This window comes from Scatophagus argus, chromosome 8 (assembly GCF_020382885.2).
Source record: "Scatophagus argus isolate fScaArg1 chromosome 8, fScaArg1.pri, whole genome shotgun sequence".
NCBI lineage: Eukaryota > Metazoa > Chordata > Actinopteri > Scatophagidae > Scatophagus > Scatophagus argus.
Window position 1 is genome coordinate 17,996,980 of NC_058500.1, and position 23,439 is coordinate 18,020,418.

Here is a 23,439-nt window from a genome sequence, read left to right on the forward strand (position 1 = left end):
TTATTTTTCTTGCAGCATCGAAAGTGTTTCCAATCCATTGCTGAATTCCCCATTTGGCAGATTTACTGGCTTGGCCTCGGAACCTTTGCTTCAGTTCCTCTTGCTCTGATCCTACTCATGTCAAACACAAAGACGCACAGATGCACACTGTACACACACACACACACACACGTATGAAGAAATACAACCAGCAGTGCAAAGGGACGGGACTTCGAGCATGGGATATATTTACTCTAATACAGACGGGACTGTACACTCAGTATCATCACTGTGGGATGAAATTAAATAAATGAAAATAAGAGTCTGTTATTATTGGATTTAACCATGCATGTAACTGCACCCCGTTCCAGCAAGCCATAGAACAGAAGGTTATGTTTTGATTCAGTGAGGTTGGCTACTTCCTTCTCCCACTCCATTCTCTTGCATGAATCTTTTAAACATCAGAAGCATTACATATTTTCATCCCCAGTGCAATCTAATCCGTAGGCTGCTGCACTATCGCTGCTGAGCTCAGTTCTCATGTTTCAACAGTGGGCTGGTACTCGTTGTCCTGGGAAACAACATAAACTATCAGAGGAACAGCAACAACAAATAATGAAATATTAAATAGATCTTTATTTCCTGCTGCCTTGAGCTGAAGCAGTTCTTACTCTTATATGCCTGCAAGATGGGCCAGATTGTCAAAGAAATATGTATGAGTGTAGACAAGGCAGGTTCTGAATTTCCACAGGTGGGAGTGGGGAAGTGCATCAACAGAAACAGAAAAACTGTGCACATTTCAATGCGTGAGCACAACACACAGCATATGCATACAACGACAGACACACTTTAAGGGTACTTAAGTGTCTGTGAGGTTTGGTGAGACAGTTTCCAAAAAAATCTGACCTCAAAACTTCTGAAAAGCTGTTTCACTCAGGATAAAACAAATAAATGCCACTACCCTACCAATAAAGTTAAACAGAGGTGAAACAAGCTGTGTTGCTTTAACATTTTCACATTAAGAACAAATCACAATTTACTGCCTTGCAAAGTCACTGAAGTCACACAGGCCAGAGTCCACTTAATGCTGGTCCTGTTAAGCAATTACACACGTTCCAACTTTGTATAATAAAGGCTTCTTTATTACACATTAGGCTTGCTTCATAATTTACAGCCACGTCATGACCAGCTGGAACTACAGGACCAGCAATATATTACTCCACTTGTGTAGTTGGGCTGGAAGCCAAAGTCACCCACAGCCCACGTTGGGTCCTGAGCCATAGGTTGAGAAACATGCATGTTCTGTACAGAGTCTCTTAGCGGGTCAGGTTATTGTCTTCTCCTTGAATGTTTTTGTCCATGTTATATCAAACACTACTGAAAAATGCAAATTCCAAAATTCAACTTTGTGACCACATTTACAGTAAAAACATTTTTTTTTCCAATACAGAACCAAAACAATTTCAGAAAACCATTTACTTGCTGGATGTAAAACTGATTTTAAATATTACCAATACCAAATACCTCTCTGTTTTTCCAAAAATGTCTGGTAATAATGACCCTGTTTATAAAGCTTGAACTCATTAAAACCATTCAGTTATGAATTTTAAGAGGACATTTTTTCTTGATTATTTTTTTTATTAGTTTGATTGCGCCTCATTTAATAGCAGCTACATTTTTTCACCAAACACCAAACAGAAATGAAAATAGGTGCATTTATCTGCAAAATGGAGTTGATGTGCACATGTGTTCTATATATTTCCTTAAATCTGTACACTCTCTTCATGTGGGACTCGAGGCAAACTGCACCTACACTCACAGGATCCAACATTTCCTCACCAACACACCAAATCCAGCACTTCCCCCCATACTAAGCTGCCTGTTGTGTGGCATGAAATCAGTGCCAGGTATGTCTGTCAACCATAACAGCTAACAATTGTGAACCTTGAGGAGAACATAATGGAAACTTTTCCTGCAGTTTGTCTGTGCAGCTGCAACATCCTGGGAAAGTAAGTCTGTAACCTCATCAAAGCCATCGCTCTGCTTTCTCTGCCTTTCATCTTTGTGGTCGTAGTCAGCCATCTCAAGGTCAGACCCCACCTATCCGAATAAACTAACAAAACTCTCACTGTAGGTGAACTGTTGCTTTACCTCCATTTTGGTAATAAGATGCAGAAAACTCATCAGTGCTATTTACTGCTATTTACAACCTGCAGTTAATAACTGCCTTCTCAAAACATTTTAATTGACTATTACTGCTGATAATTTTCCAAAAAAAAAGGTTTTCCGGTTGACACACATCACAGAGAATATTTAAAAGCCTTTCCTTTTTGTTTTTTAGGTTAGCTGTCGGCTGAAAACACAAACCGTTACAAGAGCAGTCTCTGCTGATGTGTTCATGGACGCTCCGACATCTGAAACTGTCTTCACGTTTTCACTCTCCGACAATCAAAAGATTTTGAGTGGTTGAAGCTCAACATCATGAAGGCTAAGAACGGACTGTCCATAAACTTTGAAAGTAACATGTACAAAAGGCAACATATTGTTTACGTATTTGTTGTGTTTTCTGTAAGATGATTTTCAAAATGTATGATTTTACTGCCTGGAAGGTAGGAAATCAATCTAAAAACATCTGTTCTGCTTTGGAGAATAATTGGCAGCATGTATGTGATTTGTAATTAAAGGGGAAAAACATGCAAACCGGTATGGTCCATGAAGGCAGCACTCATTTCAGAGCTGGACGATTTTTCAAATATTTGTATACTTTGTGAATGAGACTATTTTCTTTTCTCTGTAAAAGCTCCGAATCCCCTCCCACGTCCTTGTCACGACACAGACTCAGTTCAACTGAGCGATCTGGACATGTCGTTCATCCTTCATTCAACATGCTATGCAACCTAAGGTATTTTACTTTAGCTTCTTTATTCACAAGTCTTTTGTCCAAGCGTAACAGTCTCTGCTGTTCACATCCTCCTGTACATATTTCATTATTCATATTACATTAGTCTGTCACCATGATGAAAGGATGCCTTTTTGTTTGTAGATAAGTGCATGCGTATGTCATAGTCTCTATACATACAGTATATGTCTGTGCCTCAGTGTATAAGTTAAGTGTGTGTGTGTGTGTGTGTGTGTGTGTCTTAGTGTGAACATTTCCATAAAGTGTGTGTGTGTGTGTGTGTGTGTGTGTGTGTGTTTAAGTCGTTGAAAATCCACCCTCCTTTTCCATGACACATTCAAGTGCTCCTTGGTGCCCTCTGTTGTGGCTTGCTCCGGCTCTTCCTCCCCACTGCTCTTCCTCCCCCTCCTCCTCCTTTTCCTCCACCATGCTTGTGCCTCTCCCCCTTCTCTTTCTCTTTGTTTGGCTCAACCATGATGTCTCCGTGGCGGCGGTGGTTGCGTGGGGGGCGGTATCCCAGCGCCCTGCAGTGCTGGCCGAGGTTTCCTGGGTGAATCAGCGCCATCACATCCTCGTACCAGGGCTGAGTTCCTGCACTGTGATAGGACGAGCTGGACCACGACGCAAGGAGGCGATTGGCCGAAGGGCTCCAGACGGTGAGGCGGATGGTCACAGAGGTCCAGTGGTAGCCATGCTCCTCAACTTGACAGTGGTAGACACCGCTGTGAGACAGCTCAGCTTGACGAATCAGGACGCCCCGCTCAATCACCAGCAGCTGGTCACCTGTTACCACCTGTACAGTGAGACAGACAAACAACAAATGTCCATATTCTGGCGATGTGGATATTGAGTGTGTGAGTGTGTGTGTGTATATGTGTATGTGTGTGTATACCTGGTTTAATTCAGCACTGTTCTCTCCAGCCTGTTTGTACCAGGTAACAGCAGCATGTCTGGATCGTGGCAGACACTCCAGGTAGGTGCTGTTGCCCTCGGCAACCATCATCACCCTTTGCTCCGCCTCCACCTGCAGCCCGGCTGGATGAAGGTGAGGAAGAGATGTGACAGTTTACAGATATGATTTTTGTTCAATTTATTTGTGTTTTCCCTTCTTTTCTTGCAGGGGATTGTTTGTATCACTGCTTCTCATTTGTTTCTCTTACTTCATTTGTTAAATTCAATATTTTTACCTATTCAAAAAAAAAATATTTACTTTGCATTTATTTCCAATGGATTTTGATAATTCTGTGCAGACTGTAACACTCCCTTGTCTTTCTAAAAAATAAAATTAACTTAATTAACTAATTTTGTCACTTTGCATATTCTGCTCTGATGTTTCATCTGTGTGTATATGCATAGCAAAATTACACCACGCAATATGCACGTACAAGAGAACGAACATAGAACATTAAGAAGATAAAGACTGAATGGAAAAATCTAAAAAAAATGTACAACTAAGCTAAACTTTGTAATAACTCAAGTGTTAAGATAATTGCACACCAAAGGTAACACCATGGTGACTGTATCTGTAAGAACTGGTGAATAAACCAACACTTTGCAGTAAATCAGCTCCTCACCTCCCTGTCTGACACATTGAGTTAGCGGATCCTCGTCCTCCCCTAAGTGACGAGCATTCCTCCTGTAGAGAACAAGACATGGCATTACAGTAAACAAAGAAGCACATGACACTGGCAAATGTCACGGAAATGAGTCCTTTTGCCATACTTTGTCATGAATCCAAGTGTTCGTCAAGTGGAAAAAATGCTTAAAATTGAATCAAAAAGGTCTGCATTCAGATGTAATGTGAGAGACATTTCAAACAATCAACAAATGTGGTTTAAATCTGATTTAAAAAGATCGATTCCATATGTTTGTCCTTTGCTATTCATGGTTAAGTGAAAAAATATTCAACGTGTCAGTGATATCTGAGATAATCAGATGAGTATTGCTTGGATGAACGGATCTAATTTGTCAACTGTACCTGCGTACGGTGGGCATGTAGGGACTGCATGCATGTCCATCCCAGGTGCAGTAGGGATCTCTGGCCAGGCAGCACTCGGCGCAGGCCTGACCATACAGTTCACACTGGTACAGGCCCAGCTGGGACACACCCTCCCTGGAGCCCACAAATAACCACTGCTGGAGAGGGAGATGAACGACAGAAACAGAAGTGGAAGGGAAGAAGGAAAGTAATAAATGAGAGGAGAGGAAGAAGGCATTCGGTTTGCTCCCGTAAAACTGAGCGACATGTTGACAATCAACAGCTAAACCAGTTTCGTCTTTTCACATCTTACTGACGCTGTAACAATATCAGTGCATGGCCACGGGGAGAGTGTGTGTGTGTCTGGTTGTGTGAGCTTTAGATTTTTTTTCATGAAACCCAGAATATTTTAATAATGCAAAGCGTATTTCAGTGTGTGCATGCGTGTGTGTGTGTGTGTGTGTGTGTGTGTGTGTGTGCGTGGGTGCGTGTGTGGTATCTCTTCATTATTGCTCCTACTGAGGTAGGGTAACCATAGAAACTGGTGATGAAGCTGTCCTTGGAGATACAAAGTGAAAAGATGAGTGATAAGTGCGATGTTGTGCATGTCAGTGCGTGTGTGAGTTTGTGTGTGTGTGTGTGTGTGTGTCTATTTAGCGGAGTTTGAAAGTTTGACAGTGAGTTTCTCTCTCTGTCATCTGTTACCTTCTTCTTTGAGAGTGTCATGGCTGTCACAGGTGATTTGTGCTGTGAGGAAAAGAGAAAGAAAATTGAGAAATACACAAACAGAAAAAAACTCTCAGACAGACATACAGACAGACAGACAGACAGACAGACTGATAGATAGATAGATAGATAGATAGATAGATAGATAGATAGATAGATAGATGGAGAAGATCAATTTCTATGAAATAAATAAGGAATTTGAAAGGAAGGAATACAGAAAATGCATCTTTGCATGCAGTCTTAAACCACAACAGTTTGAAATATTTCAGAGAACTGATCTCATAGTCTCCCAATCAAACATGTTCATGTCTCACTACCATATTCAGATAAAAACATCTCAACTACATCAGTGAATGCAGAGTTTTTCTTACATTTTGAACCTGAAGTGGAAGCATCAGGTGGAATTAATACTGAGCGGTGAATACTGTGAACTGTGGTTGTCTAACATGTTAACTATGTGCAGCTGCAGTTCTTTTGAACTAAATGTGTTTAGAGTCTTAGCACAGTGACAAGCTTTGGTTGAAAGACTTTACCCTATTTCATGTGTAATGGTATACAGAACACAGTGTGTTCATGGGCTTGTGGCTGGGAAAACAATATGTACAGTATAATGGGAGACATGCTCATGATGAATCAAACAGTTTCCTCACACTTAAATCACGCAAGCTTTATATTATTGCTGACAATTTCCAGTATCAGCAGTGCATGCTGTAGTGCTTCAGATCATTAAATCATTGGTTTTCACTGATAACCATATGCTATAAACAATTGGTTGTCCACTGAAACTCAGGATACAACATCCTGTGTGCATTTATTTTTGTTGCATGGTAATAATGTTTTTGATAGTACTTTTAAAAGTCTGTGACTGTCAGATCATGTTTAAAGAGTTTGATATTTATTTTCAACAAGAAAGTGGAGAAACGCCAGTGGCTACATGAAATGGCTGAAAAGCAACTGATTAGCTCTAATGCAAAGTACACAAGTGTATATGAATGTGCTGAAGCATGCAACAGGTCCTGCTATGAAGATGACATATTGCTTTTGCCGTACCTGAAAAACCTGCAGCTGCTCCAGAGTGACCTCCTGACTCTGACTGTGTTCTCTGGGAAGATGGATCGCCTTCAGCACAAGGCCCGAGTCTGAGGAGAATAAAAATGTTTCACTGTAAAAAATAAACTTGGGATTAAAACACCAAGCACACAGTCTTACACTGTCAAAAACCTATGGGAAAACATCGACACAGACACACTACCTGTGCCGATGAAAAGGACATCGTAGGTGCCGTCCACGGCCTCCACTCTGTCCACCAGCAGTTTGCTGAACTTGTAGTGAGCACCCACTCTGACCAGGAGGGGGCGCTCTCCCAGTGGCAGCACATTCTCCTAAAACAGTGAGAAACTTTAGGGTTTTGGATTGTATGCTCAGTACATTACATAAGAAATGTTAGGCTGATTTATTTCATTGAGAATTTGTTCAGTTGTGTTCCTCGATCAAGTTCTAAGTTTCTAAGTTCTAAGTTCAAAGTGTCCCTTTGAGGACAGCCATCTTATTTAATTTCTTAATCTTACTAAAGAAGACAGACAAAAATAGAGAGAGGAGGTATGCATGAACACACTGCACAATAGGCCGCAATCTAATTCAATTAGATCTGTAAAATTTAATCAAGTGAAATATCAGCTGAACCTGCAGCAGCGGGTGAGTCCTGCTGAAGAAGATGACGTCGTCAGGATACTCTCTAGTCGAGCTGTAACTTCCATAGGTGCTGCTGGGACACTGAGAGACAAAGGAATATTACATATAGTGGAAAAGAAAAAAGAGACAAATGTTTGGAAGACACTGAGAATTTTCCATTCATTACTTCTGGTGTAATTACTAATTAAATAACTTGAAAATGCATGATTAATTCTGTATCTCCTCACTAGCAAAAAAAAAAAAAGTATAAACTTACAGTTCCTGGCCGTGGATAGGGAACCTTGCCTGTAAACTCTGCCCACTTATACTGAGGTCCCTCTTTATGTAGGAAGTTTCCTTTGAAAGCCCGCACCACATCCTCCATTCTGTAAACGCAGACTGCTGAGCCATTCAGGATATCACTGAGGACAAGCCAGAAAGAAAGAAGAACCGTCACTCAGCACAGTCAGAGACTTCCCACCCGCCATTTCTCCAGCTTGCATGAGTAAAAGCATACGTTGAACATGTGTTTGATGATTTCACTTGATGAGTTGCAATGGTCTTAAATTAGTAAATTAAATAGAAAAGTGATGTACTGTATGAGGAGCTGTGAGTCATTGCGGCCTTTCAGCTTGAACGCATCAATTCAATGAATGTGCTCCAACCCAAAGGCCAGCCTGGATGAATGCGCTGCTTTCAGCACATCACTCCCCACCACAGCACATCCCATCCGCTGTAGTTAAGATCATGGTTAAACTTTTGGCAGAGCGGATCTGAGTTAAAGACAGTTGAGTTTGATGGGCAGAGCTGCTAGAAACTGAACAGACGGAAAGCCTGTGTTGTGATGTGTCATGGTGGTTTCCCTGCAGTTCACATGGCTGACACATACAGTCTAATTTGTATTTGGAGGGAAGCTCTATTTTCTCACTCAGCTTCAGAGGTCAAGAGTCCCAGTAGCTGATATGCATTTTAGTGTGCTGCTCAATGACACTTGACACTAGAAAGCTTTTTCAATGTGAGCTTAAAAGCCCGGCGCTCCTGCTAAAGGACATTCTTCCATCCCATGATGAAGTCCTGGTGAATTTGTGTGTAAAGGGAATTAACACGTCTCTTTTTCATAGTATGTATTTTCTAGTTGTGTGGAGAAACAATGTATCCATTCCCCTCACTGGTGTCTGGCATCTGAGATAGCACGTGTGACAGATGGGAGCTCAAGCTACTCCAAACTGTGGGAAGAAGCCAGAGTACCTGGAGAAAACCCATGCAGCCACAGGGAGAACATGCAAACTCCACACAGGTCTGACCCGGACTCAAACCTGGAAACGTCTTGCTGTGAGATGACAGTGCCAACCACTGCATCATGATTATAAATATGAACGGGTGAAAATACTGATGAATGAGCCATGAATGAGAACAGTCTTATCCACAACAGCAATGTGCCCTATATTATTAAATTATCAAAGCAGATAGCAAAGGAGAAAGCAAAGTGGGCAGATCCAGAGCATAGACGGCTGACTTCATCACAGGGGACAAAAGGTTCTGTGTGCAGTCATGAGTACAGCAGAAAGAGAAGTTTCCATTCAGATGGAATGACCTTTCTGCAGTTCTGTGGTTGGGACCCCACCCTGGGTGATGCCTTGGATTTCAATCCATTCCCCGCTGAGATTCCAGACACTTTCCAAAACCCAGAAGCAGACCAACTCCCTGCTCTGCCATGCCAAATGCTGTCATACTTCTGCTGCTACTGTAGCGCTCTGGCGTCCACCTCTGAAAATGGGTTATTCTCAGAGCATGTGGTATCATAAGTTTGGAGAAAATGAGAAACTGTACGATTTTTTAGTGTTTTACTCACTGGCTAATTTTTTCTGGCTTTTCCAGGGCAAGTGTTTGCCTCCCAGTAGCAATTTCTCAGTTGGTGTACTTTATCTGCATTTGTCAGTCTTGCAGGTGTCTGTCTTCTTTGTATTGTTCTATTTGATATGTCTCTATTATTGCTCTGTTCCAGAACAAGCAGAAAAAATGTTTTTCTCTCCTTTGTTATGACTGTCTCTAACCAAGATGCTGGAAAATCACCATTTTGCAGATACTAACAGAAAGCATATTGTCTATGGACTCTAATCAAACCCATTTCAGTGTTGCTTCATATTTTCCATGTTTTGTCATGGGTTTTAATATAGTTTGACACAGCATGTTGTTGTTCTGGTTTGACCTCTGGAATGTGTAAAATGTATTTTGCAATTTGTCTTCATGTTTTTTCAAGTTCTCAAAGTTGTTCGCGTCTCAGACGGAACACATGGATGTTTACATTTAATCCAGAAGTCAAACACACATAAACACACACACTGGGTCAGTCAGGGTACTGATGATGAGGATGAAGGCTCACATGAGCTCCATTTTGTAAATGAGTCCCAGGTTGATGGAGACCTGCATGCTGCCTCACACTACTCTGTGTCTCATTATAATGAGACTAAGAGAAAATGAATGTAATGCAATTCACATCATATCGTGCATTTGGCATCGTCATGACACACAGGACAATGCAGGGGCAGGTTAGTTCAGTGTCCTCACATAAAACTGACACGCTGTGTTTTCTAACTACAAACTTTGTCAGCTAATTCACGTTTATCTCCATGCAGGTGGCATATTTATTTGGTTGAGGACTGGTACTTATACTGTAAATTCTAATCTTTTCTGTCATAAAGTTCATCATCACCATTGAATCGTCACTAACTAAAAACCCATGATCACCTCATCTGCATCTGTGAGACCACATGTTTTAACTTGTGTGACTTTCAACATCCATGAGCAAAGTTTGTTAATCACAAGTATTGCACATGAGTAGTATTGATCACATTTAGACTCCTTCCATTCCTTTCACACGACACCCAAAGGTAAGAAGCTTTTGCTGTACTGTAATGTACTGCTGAGACTACATACACATGCAGAGATTCTAAATCAATACCAATGACTCGGTGCATTTCCTTTTCATGATGAGCAACCTCTGTAGGAATGAAACTTTCCACCAAGTAGAAATTCAAGACACTCCCAGTATTTCCCACCTACCACCATACAGTTGAAAACAGCACAGATTACAAAGTACCATTTTAGGCTTCTGCAGTATATTCTCATGTTTTCTGCTTTACAGACCTTGAAGTGGTAAACAGCCCGTAGATGAGAGGGTTCTTCTTGTCTTTCCCATGGAGAATAAAGACGTCCTCTGGGTTGAGAGAACAAGGAAAGGAGGGAGAAATCAGGAAAAGGAGGGAAAAGAGACAAAGAGGTAAAACATTAGTTAAGCCAGAGTAAAGATCATAACAGTGTCTGAGTAACTGGAGAAGTTTTGGTTTGTGTGTGCATCAATCAGTCTGCCTGTGTGACTAATAGCGTCGGGCGTGCTGGCAGCATGGCTGACTGGCTGCTTGTAATGAATCTGTATCCATTAATAACCAGCCACAGTGGGAGAGCTGAGTGCTACGTCCGCCACAGGAAAACAACACCTGCTGTCACACACACACAGTAACACCACACCTCAATCTTCTCTCTTCATTTCAGACACAGCTGATCACAACAGGTGACATGTCTTTCTCACTTTGGTGTTGCACTGTCTATGGTTCCTCACGCAGTGCAATCAGGTCTAGTGTGGATTTTCACTCTGTCTGTCATGAAAACCTGGTATCTCAGACACCACTGGCATAAATTTGACTATACGTGGCATTAGTTAAATCGGTGGGTATGTTTTTATTCGTTAAACAAGATATAACAAATACCAGTTGTCTGATGTTTACACTGAAGCCTTGATAAATGACACTAATTCTACTTGGCACAACAGCAACATCCTGGACAGAATCAATCAGCTACAAGATAGCAAAAAAAAGAAAAAAGAAAAAAGAAAAAAAAGAAAAAACGCACAAGGATTAATGAATGGTGTCCTGCAGAGTCTTTGATCACTAGTGCCACTATGGATTAATGCTTTGCTGAGCACATTCCAATTCTTTTGTATCTTGTAATTCATCAACCTCAATGCAAGTCCATCAGAATTAAACAGGTTATAATTACTGCTGATAGACTCGGATAAAAAACACCAAAAGCAAACAAATAAAGCAAACTGCTGTTCCATATAATCTACACTCTGGAGTTTCTCTCCTTTGGTTGATTGCTGTATTTTTTTAAATGCCAAATTATAATGGAAAGCGTGAAGCATGTCACAAATAGATGAAAATAGTAATGAACATATTTACAACAGACAAACAGATGGCAGGATTCAGCAGACCAAATGTTCTAAAAGTCTCTAAATTACAAACTCACAAACAAACAAAATTAATTTCTATTGCAAGAACAAGAACGCTCAACAGGTTCTGGTGCAGTTTTCCTGATTCATTTCACTCATCTACACAAACCCACTGAGTGGTTAAATGGAGACTGTAAAATCACAGCACAGTTCAACATTGTACACTCAGTACCACCAGTCCAACTCTGACAAACTGTGATGACTTTAGGAGCCGAACTCTTAGGTTTAAAAACTGGTTGCCAGCTAGATTGATAATCAATTAGTCGTTTCAGTCAATTTTGTTTGACATTTCAGACTTGGCCCTCTGATTGACTGCCGACCAGTCCTTGTTGTACCCCGCCTCTCACCCCTAGTCAGCTGGGATAGGCTCCAGCCCTGATCCTGATGATATAGAAAATGGATGGATTTATAAACTAAAAGACTAATCAATTAATTGTAAAAAATAATCAGCAGATTAATGAAAATAATCATTAATTGCAGCCCTAATTAGAATATTTCGAGTGTTGTTTATCACTGTATAATTCAGCTGTCTGCTGTCACAGCGCAGACAAGGCCTTGGTATTCAACATTTATTTAAATCCCAATAAAACAAGGCACCTTTGTCTCAGATAAGAGTTGGGGATGTTTCATCATCATATCATAACTGTAGAGAACAGAACCCTTTATTTCTGCTGTGATAATCTATAAATACATGACTTGACTCAGCTTCTTGGGTACAGAGGGACAAATAACTTCAAAAGTCTTAGAAACTTACTAAAAGTTAAAAAGTTGAAATACAAAGAGTTTGGTAACCTTTGCAGATATAAAGGATGGAAAACACATGCATTTTCCTTTATTCTACTCTCTGTGACTCTCCTCTCATTTCTTCTTCTTCTTCTTCCCACGATGAGGAAGAGACGTGGCTGGGGTGACGGAGACAGTGAAGCGTATCACTGTTCCCACATTCCCATCGTTCCTGCTGCTTGAGGTGGCCTCTGTGGAACTACAGCCCTGCAGGAAGTCTAATCTCATCTCATCACACCCACACACCCACACACATCAAAATGTAAAACAGCAGGGACCACAGGAACATATGAACACACACACATATACTGGATGCATACCCAATCAGCAGGCACCTCAAGGCAGAGCAGAGAGGACTATGGGTAGTCTGCAGCCTGCAGCGTGTACATTGCTCTCTCCCTCCAACCCTAATATATCACTCCTTCATTATTAAATTTTCTTTAGCTCTTCCTTTGCTCCCCCTCGTTCTGCTTATAAATTACGCTGCAGTTTTTGTGCAGATAATGCTCTTTAATTCTGTTCCTGTCCTCTATCACACACTATATCATCCTTCCATCTTTTTCCACCTTCTGTCCAATGTTCTTATCACAAGAATGCCCATGTCTCTTCACTCCTTTCATTAATCAAAACCTTTATCACCTATGCATTTCTTTTTTCTCTCCCCTTCTACTTGTCTAAAAGCTTTTTATGGCAGTTTTGCTTTATTACTCTGGATGACACATGCCGTTTGGTGAAAGCTTCCATCTAAAGCAGCTCAAATTTTTTTTCAAGGAAGAGATGAGTCAATAGAAGATAGGAAGATTTATATACACATTAAAGTCAAATTTAATGCTTAACTTTTTAAGACCTAAACAAATATAATTCAAGACTAAAGAATGTTGAACAATTTCTTTGACTGAAAGGGCGAGAGAGAGAGAGAGAGAATTTGTGTTTCACAAAATTGCTCAATGCTGACTGTTCAGACAGTGTGAGGGAGTTCAGAGGAAGTTTAAGGTGTGCTGCGCTAAGTATGGTCCCATTCGCTGCTGCTTTCTACCGCCTGCGCTTTTCAAATTTCTAGTGGGATTGAACGATTTTTAATCCATGTGGTCCCTAAAACCTTTCAACACAAAAGACACATTTTCTTCATTTCCTGCTGATGTCATCACCTCTTAAAGTCATCTTCCTCCAACCAGAGTTTCCCCCAGAAAAGCTGTCAGGGCTGGTGATAAGTATCTTTTGTCCAGTGCCTCTTTTTAATCCAAATGTCTCAGGTAAAGATCCATTAACATAAACCTGTACTGTTGGTGACTTCATGGTAATTATTTCTCCAGGGGATTCAAATCAAACAAATACAGTGTAAAACTCTATTGGTGTTCCATCCATAACTAGCGCCTTTTTTGGAGGAATTGCATTGTTTACTTCTGATATCATTAATAATAACCATCTGCAATTTATGACCTTAATTTCTTTGACTTTATTTTAAGACATGTTAAACCTTTTTAAGAAGTTGAAACCCTGACCTAAATCTGCAGAGCTGAGTTTCACGTTCACACAGCCAGCCCGATGGAAGCCATTTCAGTACAGATGAAATACAGACTCCTTTTGAACCTGGCAGGAGCATGTTTACCGTGTGATCTGATTGTGATCAGATAAATGGACAGAATCCATTTGTAAGTCAGCCCAAATATGCACTCAACCTCTAATCATCCAAACCACATCTACAGAGGTGGTCAGAGCCATATTTGGCTGTGTTAACAACCAAGTGTTGATGCAGTTTGTCTGCAGGACACATGTTTAAGTTGTGGAGAGGTAAATAAACCATTGTGTGAAGCTGAAAAACAAGAAAACAAGAAGCAGCCCCTTTAAACAGATATTTGTTAAAGTGAACTGCGACCTAAGTACCCATAAGGATACAAGGGCACTGTGATTTGGTTACAGCTTAGTTAAGCGTCTGAGCATGCGATTGTTAGCTTAGTACAGTGCTTCTCAATTATTTTCTGTTGCGCCCCCCCCCAGCAAGTAGAAAACAATTCGCGCCCCCCCCCGACTATAAATAATAGTAATAATAATATGTAATAATATTTAATAATATGTAATAATAGGATGCTAACAATTCTCGCTGGTTTACTGAAGTAGCATTCACAAAGCGGGATGATTGTTGGCAATATTCGGCACGTTTTGGCTGAAAAATCTCCAGCGGCTTATCAGCATGATTGGGATGTAATGTCTTCAAGTGGGGCCTTAATTTATTTGGCTTCATGCTGTCCGCTGCCAACATTTTTAGACAGTAAACACACCGGTCTTTCGTCTCCCACTGTAGTCACAGTGAAGCCAAGCGCTACATATGCTTCGTCATATTTCCTCGTCTTAGCTTTCGGGTGAGTTACTTTTGTCTCATTATCTTCGTCTCTCTCCGCCTTTCTTTTCATCCCTGTTAAAAATTTCTTCATGTTGTCTCTTAAGGGTTCGTTTACTGCACTTCATATCGCCTGCTCGGTGCAAAAAAAACGCTACACCATAGAGCCAATACTCCCTGCGCACACTCTGACAATGAGAGCGCCACTGCCAACTACTGTTGTGGATGTGCAATTACACTTTATTCTAGTACGGCAAAAAAAGCATGTTCCCCAGGGTCACACGCGCCCCCCCTGGCATCGCCCCGCGCCCCCCCAGGGGGGCGCGCCCCACTATTTGAGAAGCACTGGCTTAGTAGCACTGAAAAAAAGTACAGCTAAATCTGATTGGAATGTCATTTGTTATTTAGGTATTTGCTCAAATTGCACAAATAATTCAGACCTGATGATGATGTTCAACAAAATGTTCAGGTATCACCAAACAATCCATTCTGAGGGGGCATGAATTTCATGGCAACTGATTGAACATTACTATTAGATATTTACATTATTACATACATATTTATACAACCAGCCATTTCACAGCCTGACACTGCCATCCGCAGAGCCACGCCACCAGCCTGGCTAATACCCAAGTAAAAACCTGTACATCACTTGTTACCAGTGACAGAGAAAGCTCAATTCATTGTGCATAACAAACTGTATTAAAGCCAAGTATTAAAGAGGGCACATAGGATGTAAAACTAAATATACTCAGGTAAATATTGAAGAAGTACTGAATAAACTTAACACAAACTTTGGTAAAACCCTGTAGGGAAAAAACTCTGAATCCCTGCCTTCTGCTTGAAAGCTAGTCAGACTCTTTTTCTTCTCAGCTCCTCTCCGTGCATTCACATGAAAACAAAGTTAAACTTTAGAAGACGCAGCCAGAATAACATTTTTCTTTTTCAGACTTTGAAGAAGACGTCTCAGTTATTTACAGCTCAGCTCGGCAAAAAATTCACTCTTATCACTGCGAGACAAGTTCAAATCACAACTGATTTAGCGGAGTTGCACTTCATTTCTACATCTCTCTCTGTTTGATTTATTAAACTGTAGTGACTTTAATGTAATTAATCTTTAACAGGGGAGGGAAAGCAAAACACATACATTCATTATCACAAACACTGAGTGCAGAATATATGAGGGCAATCTGCTTCTGTCTGCAAAATTATCTGACCAGGTAAGTCAAAGTGAACCTTTGAACATTTTTAAGTTTGACATTCTAAAATGTGTAATATACAACATTTTAATCATGCTGCAGGAAACATCTTTGTGTCTTCTTTTCTTTTCTCCCTCTTTATCTTTCTAACCGCTGTTCTTTCTCTTTCACTGTCAGACAGCTGGCCACCATCTTATACTAACAGTAATCCCTCGTTCTGAACTGTTTTTCTTTGTTTCCCTCTGAATCTTCTTGTCTGTTTTTCTTTCTGTCCCTTTATCTGTTCATCAGGTGCTCCTGCCGCCCTTTCTGCTCAAATCCACCTGGACGCCCCAAGATCCCTCTGGGCGCTCTCTCATTCTCTTTGTTTCTCACTTTCGCTGTCCCTCCCCATCTCCATCCCTCCCTCCTGCTATCTCTTCATCCCTCCATCTCCTTGTCCATCTGTCTGTCTAGCCTATTTTCTCCGGAGGGTTGTTCTTGTGTCTTCTTCTCTAAACAAAAAGCGGCTGTGCTCCCCTGAGGGTAGATAGTCTTGTCTAGCCCGCAGACCTGCAGCCGCAGCCCCTATCTTCCTCCTCCTCCTCCTCCTCCTAATTGTCTGGCCGTAGCCCCCCAGGCAAACACCCCTATCCTCCTCATTTCTCTGCTGTTCCTTCTTTCTCTCCCTGTCCAGCCACCCAGAAGCAAACAACCACCTCCTCCCTCCTCCTCCTCCTTGTCATCTTTCTGACCACGCTGCCTGTCTTTATTTCCACCTCGCCATCTTACAGTAATTGCCAATAATAGTCCTGCCTCCATCTTGTCTGGTTCTTTAACCCTTTCAGCTATTGGCCCTGTTTGATCAGCCGCTCCACCTTTTTTTTCTCTGACACATTTTCCCCATGCAGCCACAGCTGTTATCTCCATCTAGATGACTCTCCCAGTTTCAACATTTATGTCCAGCCTGAGATATCTATTTGGAAGATACCTACTCTTCCAAGGTGGTATTGAATTGGTGCTGGTGGGAATTTCATTGTCTGGACACCATACTTTTGTCGAGACAAAATTGATTATTATGCTGCATGTGCTCTCTACATATAGACAACCAATAATATACATTAATTTTGCTACAACTTCTAAAAAATCTTAGCTGCTTTACATTGTAAAGTGTGTAAAAATCTACCACCTCTGCTTTCTGTATCTTCTTAAAAAAGCTACCATTTCCCCTGCTTCTCCCCTTCATTGTTTTCCCCTCCTCTCACTCCCCACCTCACTATCATCTCCATCCTTGCCTATTAACCCCATTCCCTTCCCTCTCTCCTGCCCGCCTCCCTCCCATCAGCCTTCACACCCTTTAAGCTTCACTTCACCTCACTCAATCCCGCCATGTCCTTTGAGAAAAAATGTCTTTGTCTGGGCCATAGTATTTCCTGGTACACAAATATCCCCCTACCCCATTTTGTCCTTTTCCCCCCCTTCTGTCTATCTATGAAAATTTGACTTCCCTATGTGGCACAATCAGGCCACCACAGCAAAAGCAGCTAAAGGGGTATAGAAAAGGGAGGTTGGGTTGAGGTTGGGTCCGCTACTGCAATTTCCACTTTAGAAGCCTTAAATAGCCTTTAAATGCCAGCCACATATCACACATTCTCTTATTTTTCCATTTTTAATTTCTTCCTGAGGAACAACACCTCGCTTTAGATTTGAGACAGCTCCACTTCATGCTCTGTTTTACCATGGCTTTACTTTTCTTTCCAGGAATCATAATTTATTTCCTATCATCTTTCTAATCATCTCTCTTCCTCTCCTCCACCACCTCCTCCTTCACAGAATTGGGGCAATAAAACCTTTCAAAACAGCTTCTATCATCTTCTCTCATCTGTTTGTCGCTTCATCCATCTCCTTCATTTTCTTCTCTTGAATAGTCAACACTTTGTACTATAACCTCTACCCTCTTCCCATTTGCCCTACTTCTTTTCTTTTCACAATCTTTCTATGTCCTCCTCCTCTTCTGATTAGCCCCCCACCCCCATACAGTTCTCCTCTGTCTCCCCTTCTGACAAAACTGGGCTTTGATTCAAGTATTTTCATACAACTTTGATGGATCAGAAAGGCTCAATGGAGGTGTCAAAACATGATTAATTTTCCATGTTTGCATACCCACGTTAAACAGAAAGTGTTTTGTTCATGAAGTAATTAAGCAAAAAACAGCTGAAAAGCATTTGTCAGATTAATCTGACAGAATGTAAATAAATGGAACACTTCATATATGGACTGAGACATTTTTTGCCTCTCTCTTTTTTGACCATTTTGGTCCTTCTCTCGACTGTCCAATAATGCCTTTGGCTTTGTATAAAGAAAATGTCACCTATAAAATATCAAAATCCCACAAATTTTACAACTGCTATCCCTGAATTTAGCTCTAACCCATATCCAGTAATACTCTGGGCATTGGAGTGCTGGAGAGTGCATTTTTTCCAAGAAAAACAGGACATATGTGAGCATTATCAAACATTATATTAAACAAAAGCATCCCTAACTAATTGTGGAAAAACTTTCTGACACTGGTCACCTACTGATTTTCCATGTAGTTTCCAAACAGCAACTACCAGGGCTGAAAACTCAATGTGGAATTGCTAAAAACTAGATTCTCAAATGGCCACTTAAGTCTGGCTAATTTAACTGTTCTTGAAACCTGAAGGGTGAATTCTTATGTACCTCACTTATTTTGATTACATTAGGCTTAAAGTTAAGCATAATTAAGGGCATAACCTCTTTCAGTGACAATTAGCCGCAAGCTTTCTGCTAGGCATCACCTCAGCTAAGATGTGATACTGATCTTGACTTGTTTGTGGTGTTATGGTGAGAATTTTCACAGCAAATAAAAGAAAAATAATAAGGCTTGATGTCCAATTAATTGTACTTGACACAACCGGTTAACAACAGAGAGAAGGGCCAAAATGCACAACTCTGGATCTGTTGTAACACCGACATCAACAAAGCTCACAGACTTTAATTTCTTGCACGAGATTTGGTATACAGGTAGGCAGGGAGACAAATCCCAAGGGCAAAACAGAGTCAAAAAATCAAGCAGAAGAAAGCAGACACAAGGGTTTGCTGGTAAAAACGACACAGCAGAACATTGCAAACTGGCACAAGGGAGACACAGAGCAGGCCTTAAATAGGGTAAGTAACAAGACACAGGTGAAAACAAATAGGGGAGGAGCAAACAATCAAAACTGGAGGGGAAAAAAAGACAAAGACAGGAAGTGAGACACAGAGAAAACAACACAATGGGGAACTGACAAAATAAAACAGGAAACACAAAAACAAAAGCATATTAAGACAAGAGAGAATTCAGATCTTCTGGAGAAATAAACATCTGGAGTCAACAGATTCTGCTTTGCTTTCTGGGATATCACAGAAGTGGGCTAGCTTGTTAGCCCTGATTAGCTTAGTAGCATCAAGCTATGTTGTTGTGTTTCAGTAACCAGGTATTATTTGGCTTGTCACAGCTCTACTTATGCGCAACTTTGCTGCCAAGTCAGGCAGCAAAGAGTAAAGCCAAGTCAGGCACTTCCATGGTGATGGCCACCACACTGAGCTTCACACACAGCAGAAATGTATGTGTGACGTCATGGAGACTACATCCATGTTTTGTACAGTACATGTTTCAGACATAGACATGACAACTAGTGCTAATTTGTTGAAACAACACAAAATTCCCAGGTTCCTTCTTTCGGACCCTCCCACACTTCACCATACTTAGGGGTCGTGAACATGACAGTACTAATTTTCTTCATTTTCATCTTTCCTTCCAGGGTGGCACGGTGGTGCAGTGGTTAGCACTGTTGCCTCATAGCAAGAGGGTTCCAGGTTTGAATTCCCCCTTCTATGTGGAGTTTGCATGTTCTCCCTGTGACTGTGTGGGTTTTCTCCGGGTACTCCGGCTTCCTCCCACAATCCCAAAAACATGCACATTAAGTTAATTGGGTGCTCTACATTGCCCCTAAGTGTGAGTGCGTGTTTGTCTGTCTTTGTGCGTCAGCCCTGTGATTTACTGGCAACCAGTCTAGGGTCTACCCTGCCTCTTGCCCGTAGTCAGCTGGGATAGGCGCCAGTGCCCCCACAACCCTGATGGATAAGCAGTATAGATAGATATAGAAATGGATGGATAGATATAGAATAGATATAGATATAAATAGAATACAGAATAGATAATGGATGGATCTTCCATCTTCTTCATCTTCCTACATCATATTTATTCAAATGAATCACTCAACCTTCAGTACAGCCCCAGACAGCTCAAGTGATGACCCTCCAAACAAAAATATTCTTCTTCTCCCCTTTATTTTCTTATTTGTTCCTTTTCCTCCCTCTATTCCTTTCCAGCATTGGTGGGTGATGCGGGGACATGATGATATGGGTGCTTAAGTCTGGAACACTGAATCCCTCACACACAGAAATAGATGACGAAAATGCTTGAGAATACCTCAGTGTCTCTAGTGTCATGACACTCAATCTGATCACAGAGGGCGGTCTGTCTCCAGCTGCAAAACCTCATAGCATGACTATCCTCCAAAACAACAACAACCACAACAGAGACAAGAGCATGAGTGAATCCTATCCTGTGAGGCTTGACTCCAAGTTGTTTCAGTTGGAATGGGCAGCATTCCTCCATGAAGCACTTCCACTTGGTTTTTCAATAACTGTGGCTCAGTCAGGCTTGGCTTATATGTTTACACAACAAGTAACATTCAGAACAGAGGCCAGACACATTAACAGTGAGACTAATAAAAGTGAATGCAGCATCTACAACTCTCTGCAAAAACAACTGAACAATAACTGTCTCATGAGTCAGTTCATGTGGCCATCACAAACCAAATGCTCTGTTCAGAATCAAGCTGACTGCCAGGCATTCATAAACTTTATCAAATATGTTAGTCAAGAACTAAAAAATATGCCAAAGGAAATGGGTGAAAAAGGTGAATTGTAACTATTTCAGCTCTGTCTCAGAGAAATTTTGTTTACATACAACTAATCTGCAACAACAAATACATTTATAAGAGAAACATAATATCAAAACCTGTTACATTTTCTATTAACAAGAAAATGTTGGCAAAAAGTGACAAAATAAAAATGCTGATACAAAGCATCTCAGTAAAATATGTACTGATAAGACATTTGATTGGTTTGCCCAAAGATATAACCAAAACACTGATGTTTCCCTCAATTTAATCACATACTGGAGTCTGAACTCAAGCTGCGGCTGATCAACATTTTTAACTTTGATTTATTTACTACTATTTACTGTCAAGCTGTGACATCTGCTGTGTTGCTTGTGCAGTCTAAGATGGATTTGTCCAGCATGGTATCAAATCATTATCACCTGTAAAAACAGCAAATGTCACAGCAGACAAGAAGTTAAACCCAAACACTCTTGCTGCAACACAGATTGGCACAGTTTGGTACCTGATGTTTTGTTTTGACTTAGTAAATTGATTTTCTTCAAGTTTTGTGTAACACACACACACACACACACACACACACACACATGGCCAGGTGGTATCTGCGGTTATAAAGAACCCGCAGACCGTCAGGGATTTATGGGATTTGTAGTGTTTCTGTGTGGTGGAGCGTGGCATAAACTCAGCAGTGAGAGCATTCTTAACCTGATGGGTTAATCTCCTGTATATAACTCTGTGGTTTTGTCTGTCTGTTTGTGTGTGTGTGTATGTGTGTGCGCGTGTGTGTAGTGTATTCACAAACAAACATGTATGTCCCTTATCAGATGTGTAAAAATGCTGGGTAAAAATGTTTATGCTACTGACAAGTCTGAACTATCTTGTTTACACAGACAGACTGAGGCTGGAGTATGTGTGTAACAGTTCAAAATCTAGTTGTGCATGTGTGAATTGCATGTGTGTCTGTGTAAGATTTTGACTATATGAAGAATACATAGAATATATGATTTACTGTGTGTGTTATCTTACTGTATATGTTCACACAAATGGTACATCTGTGTATGTGCGCGTGTGTGTGTGAGTGTGTGTGTTTACCCTGAGAGGCTTGAGCAGTGATAAGAAAGCATTCCAGACTCTCCCTCTGTTTCAGTGGTCTATATATGCATGCCAAAATGATATTTGTTCCATCTTCCATTTTACTGGCTGCACCTATATATAAGATCCAGCGATTTAGTACACCTTCAAGATCCTGCCATTTAGTTCCCTCTCTAAGTCAATTTCCAAAAACAAACACAATTTCTAAATTCCCATACAGAGTAAGAATCTGCTGGTCGCCCGGCATAGTCTCAGGTTGACTTACTGTCATAGGTTGTCCATGGCATGGCAGCTAGGGTCGATGTGAACAGTGGGTAAGTACTAGCACTAGCACTAGCATTGTTCTTTCATTGCATCACTGCTTTTGTGTCATATTGCTTGTCTTTTCAGTACTTTGCGGTGCCTTGTTTGTTCCCTGCTGTTCATGGCCCTCACTTTCACACATGAATACTTTTTCAACCTTAGTGACATAGCCCCAGTGGCCTAATGGATAAGGCACTGGCCTCCTAAGCCAGGGATTGTGGGTTCGAGTCCCATCTGGGGTGAACAATAGCAGAGTGGCGCAGCGGAAGCGTGCTGGGCCCATAACCCAGAGGTCGATGGATCGAAACCATCCTCTGCTATCAGCATTTTACTTGCTGATACTAGCATGAAACAGTCTCTGTCTTCTGTCATCTGAATAACAAAATAAGACAGATTAAAACAAAATTACTGTCACTATAAATGACTGAACAGCAAAATCCAACCAGACTTAATGATTTCCATCCAGTACTGACTAAAATGTCTCTCTTTGGGCTACTTGCCTTCACTGAGCCAAATACTTCTAACCCTGGAAAGCTGGGAGCAAGAAGCTTCTTGTCAACTGGCTCTGTTAATGCTGAGTTTCCCATTTGAGCTACGAGCATGTTTACGTGAAAGAGGCACAGCTGACAAATACGAACAGATTCGTCGGGAAAGAGCGACAGAACTGATTGTCCATGGTGACTGTCAGCAGAATAACACAGCTGAAGCACACTGGGCCCATAAAGCACAGATCAATGGATGGAAACCATCCTCAGTTTCGGTGTTGTACAGGTGGCAGAGCAGCATCTCCCACTGCATACTGACTGTTTTCTGAACCCATATTAGTAGTTATCTCCAATGAGTGTTGCTCTGCCTGACTATAGAAGTGGTCATCCAGAAACACATTAAGCCCCAGTGGCCTAATGGATAAGGCACTGGCCTCCTAAGCCAGGGATTGTGGGTTCGAGTCCCATCTGGGGTGAGCAATAGCAGAGTGGCGCAGCGGAAGCGTGCTGGGCCCATAACCCAGAGGTCGATGGATCGAAACCATCCTCTGCTATCAGCATTTTATATGTATATTATACTTTTCTATCGTACTGAAGATGATAACCCTACCGAAAACAATAGTGTGGTTGTAGCACAGAGCAGCACAGAGAGAGAAATATTTCTTAGACAAGTCAGTAAGCTAACACGGGAAGTTTAATTCCCAGATGATAAAGACACCTCGGGTGTGCAGGGCCTTTCAAATGCTACC

The 23,439-nt window shown here is 41.2% G+C and overlaps 1 protein-coding gene and 4 non-coding genes across 6 annotated transcripts in view; 4 read left to right on the plus strand and 1 right to left on the minus strand.

Moving 5' to 3' along the window:
- Positions 1 to 595: 595 nt before the first annotated feature.
- Positions 596 to 23,439, minus strand: part of sema3h (sema domain, immunoglobulin domain (Ig), short basic domain, secreted, (semaphorin) 3H) — a 59,490-nt gene continuing 36,646 nt past the window's right edge. Inside the window, exons 10-19 of one of the 2 annotated variants that reach the window (XM_046397212.1) lie at positions 10,401 to 10,470; positions 7,531 to 7,675; positions 7,266 to 7,355; positions 6,835 to 6,964; positions 6,633 to 6,721; positions 5,562 to 5,603; positions 4,857 to 5,011; positions 4,453 to 4,514; positions 3,771 to 3,913; positions 596 to 3,671 (exon numbers count right to left, since the gene is read on the minus strand). In XM_046397212.1, coding sequence (XP_046253168.1) covers positions 3,216 to 3,671; positions 3,771 to 3,913; positions 4,453 to 4,514; positions 4,857 to 5,011; positions 5,562 to 5,603; positions 6,633 to 6,721; positions 6,835 to 6,964; positions 7,266 to 7,355; positions 7,531 to 7,675; positions 10,401 to 10,470 — 1,382 coding nt within the window. In that variant the 3' untranslated portion in view covers positions 596 to 3,215. Of the gene's footprint in view, positions 3,672 to 3,770; positions 3,914 to 4,452; positions 4,515 to 4,856; positions 5,015 to 5,561; positions 5,604 to 6,632; positions 6,722 to 6,834; positions 6,965 to 7,265; positions 7,356 to 7,530; positions 7,676 to 10,400; positions 10,471 to 23,439 lie in introns of both variants that reach the window. The other variant, XM_046397211.1, reaches the window with a different exon arrangement.
- On the plus strand, positions 22,375 to 22,447 carry trnar-ccu. The gene has a single exon. It is a non-coding gene; the product is annotated as a tRNA-Arg (tRNA).
- Positions 22,454 to 22,525, plus strand: trnam-cau. The gene has a single exon. It is a non-coding gene; the product is annotated as a tRNA-Met (tRNA).
- Positions 23,094 to 23,166, plus strand: trnar-ccu. The gene has a single exon. It is a non-coding gene; the product is annotated as a tRNA-Arg (tRNA).
- trnam-cau lies at positions 23,173 to 23,244 on the plus strand. Its single transcript has one exon. It is a non-coding gene; the product is annotated as a tRNA-Met (tRNA).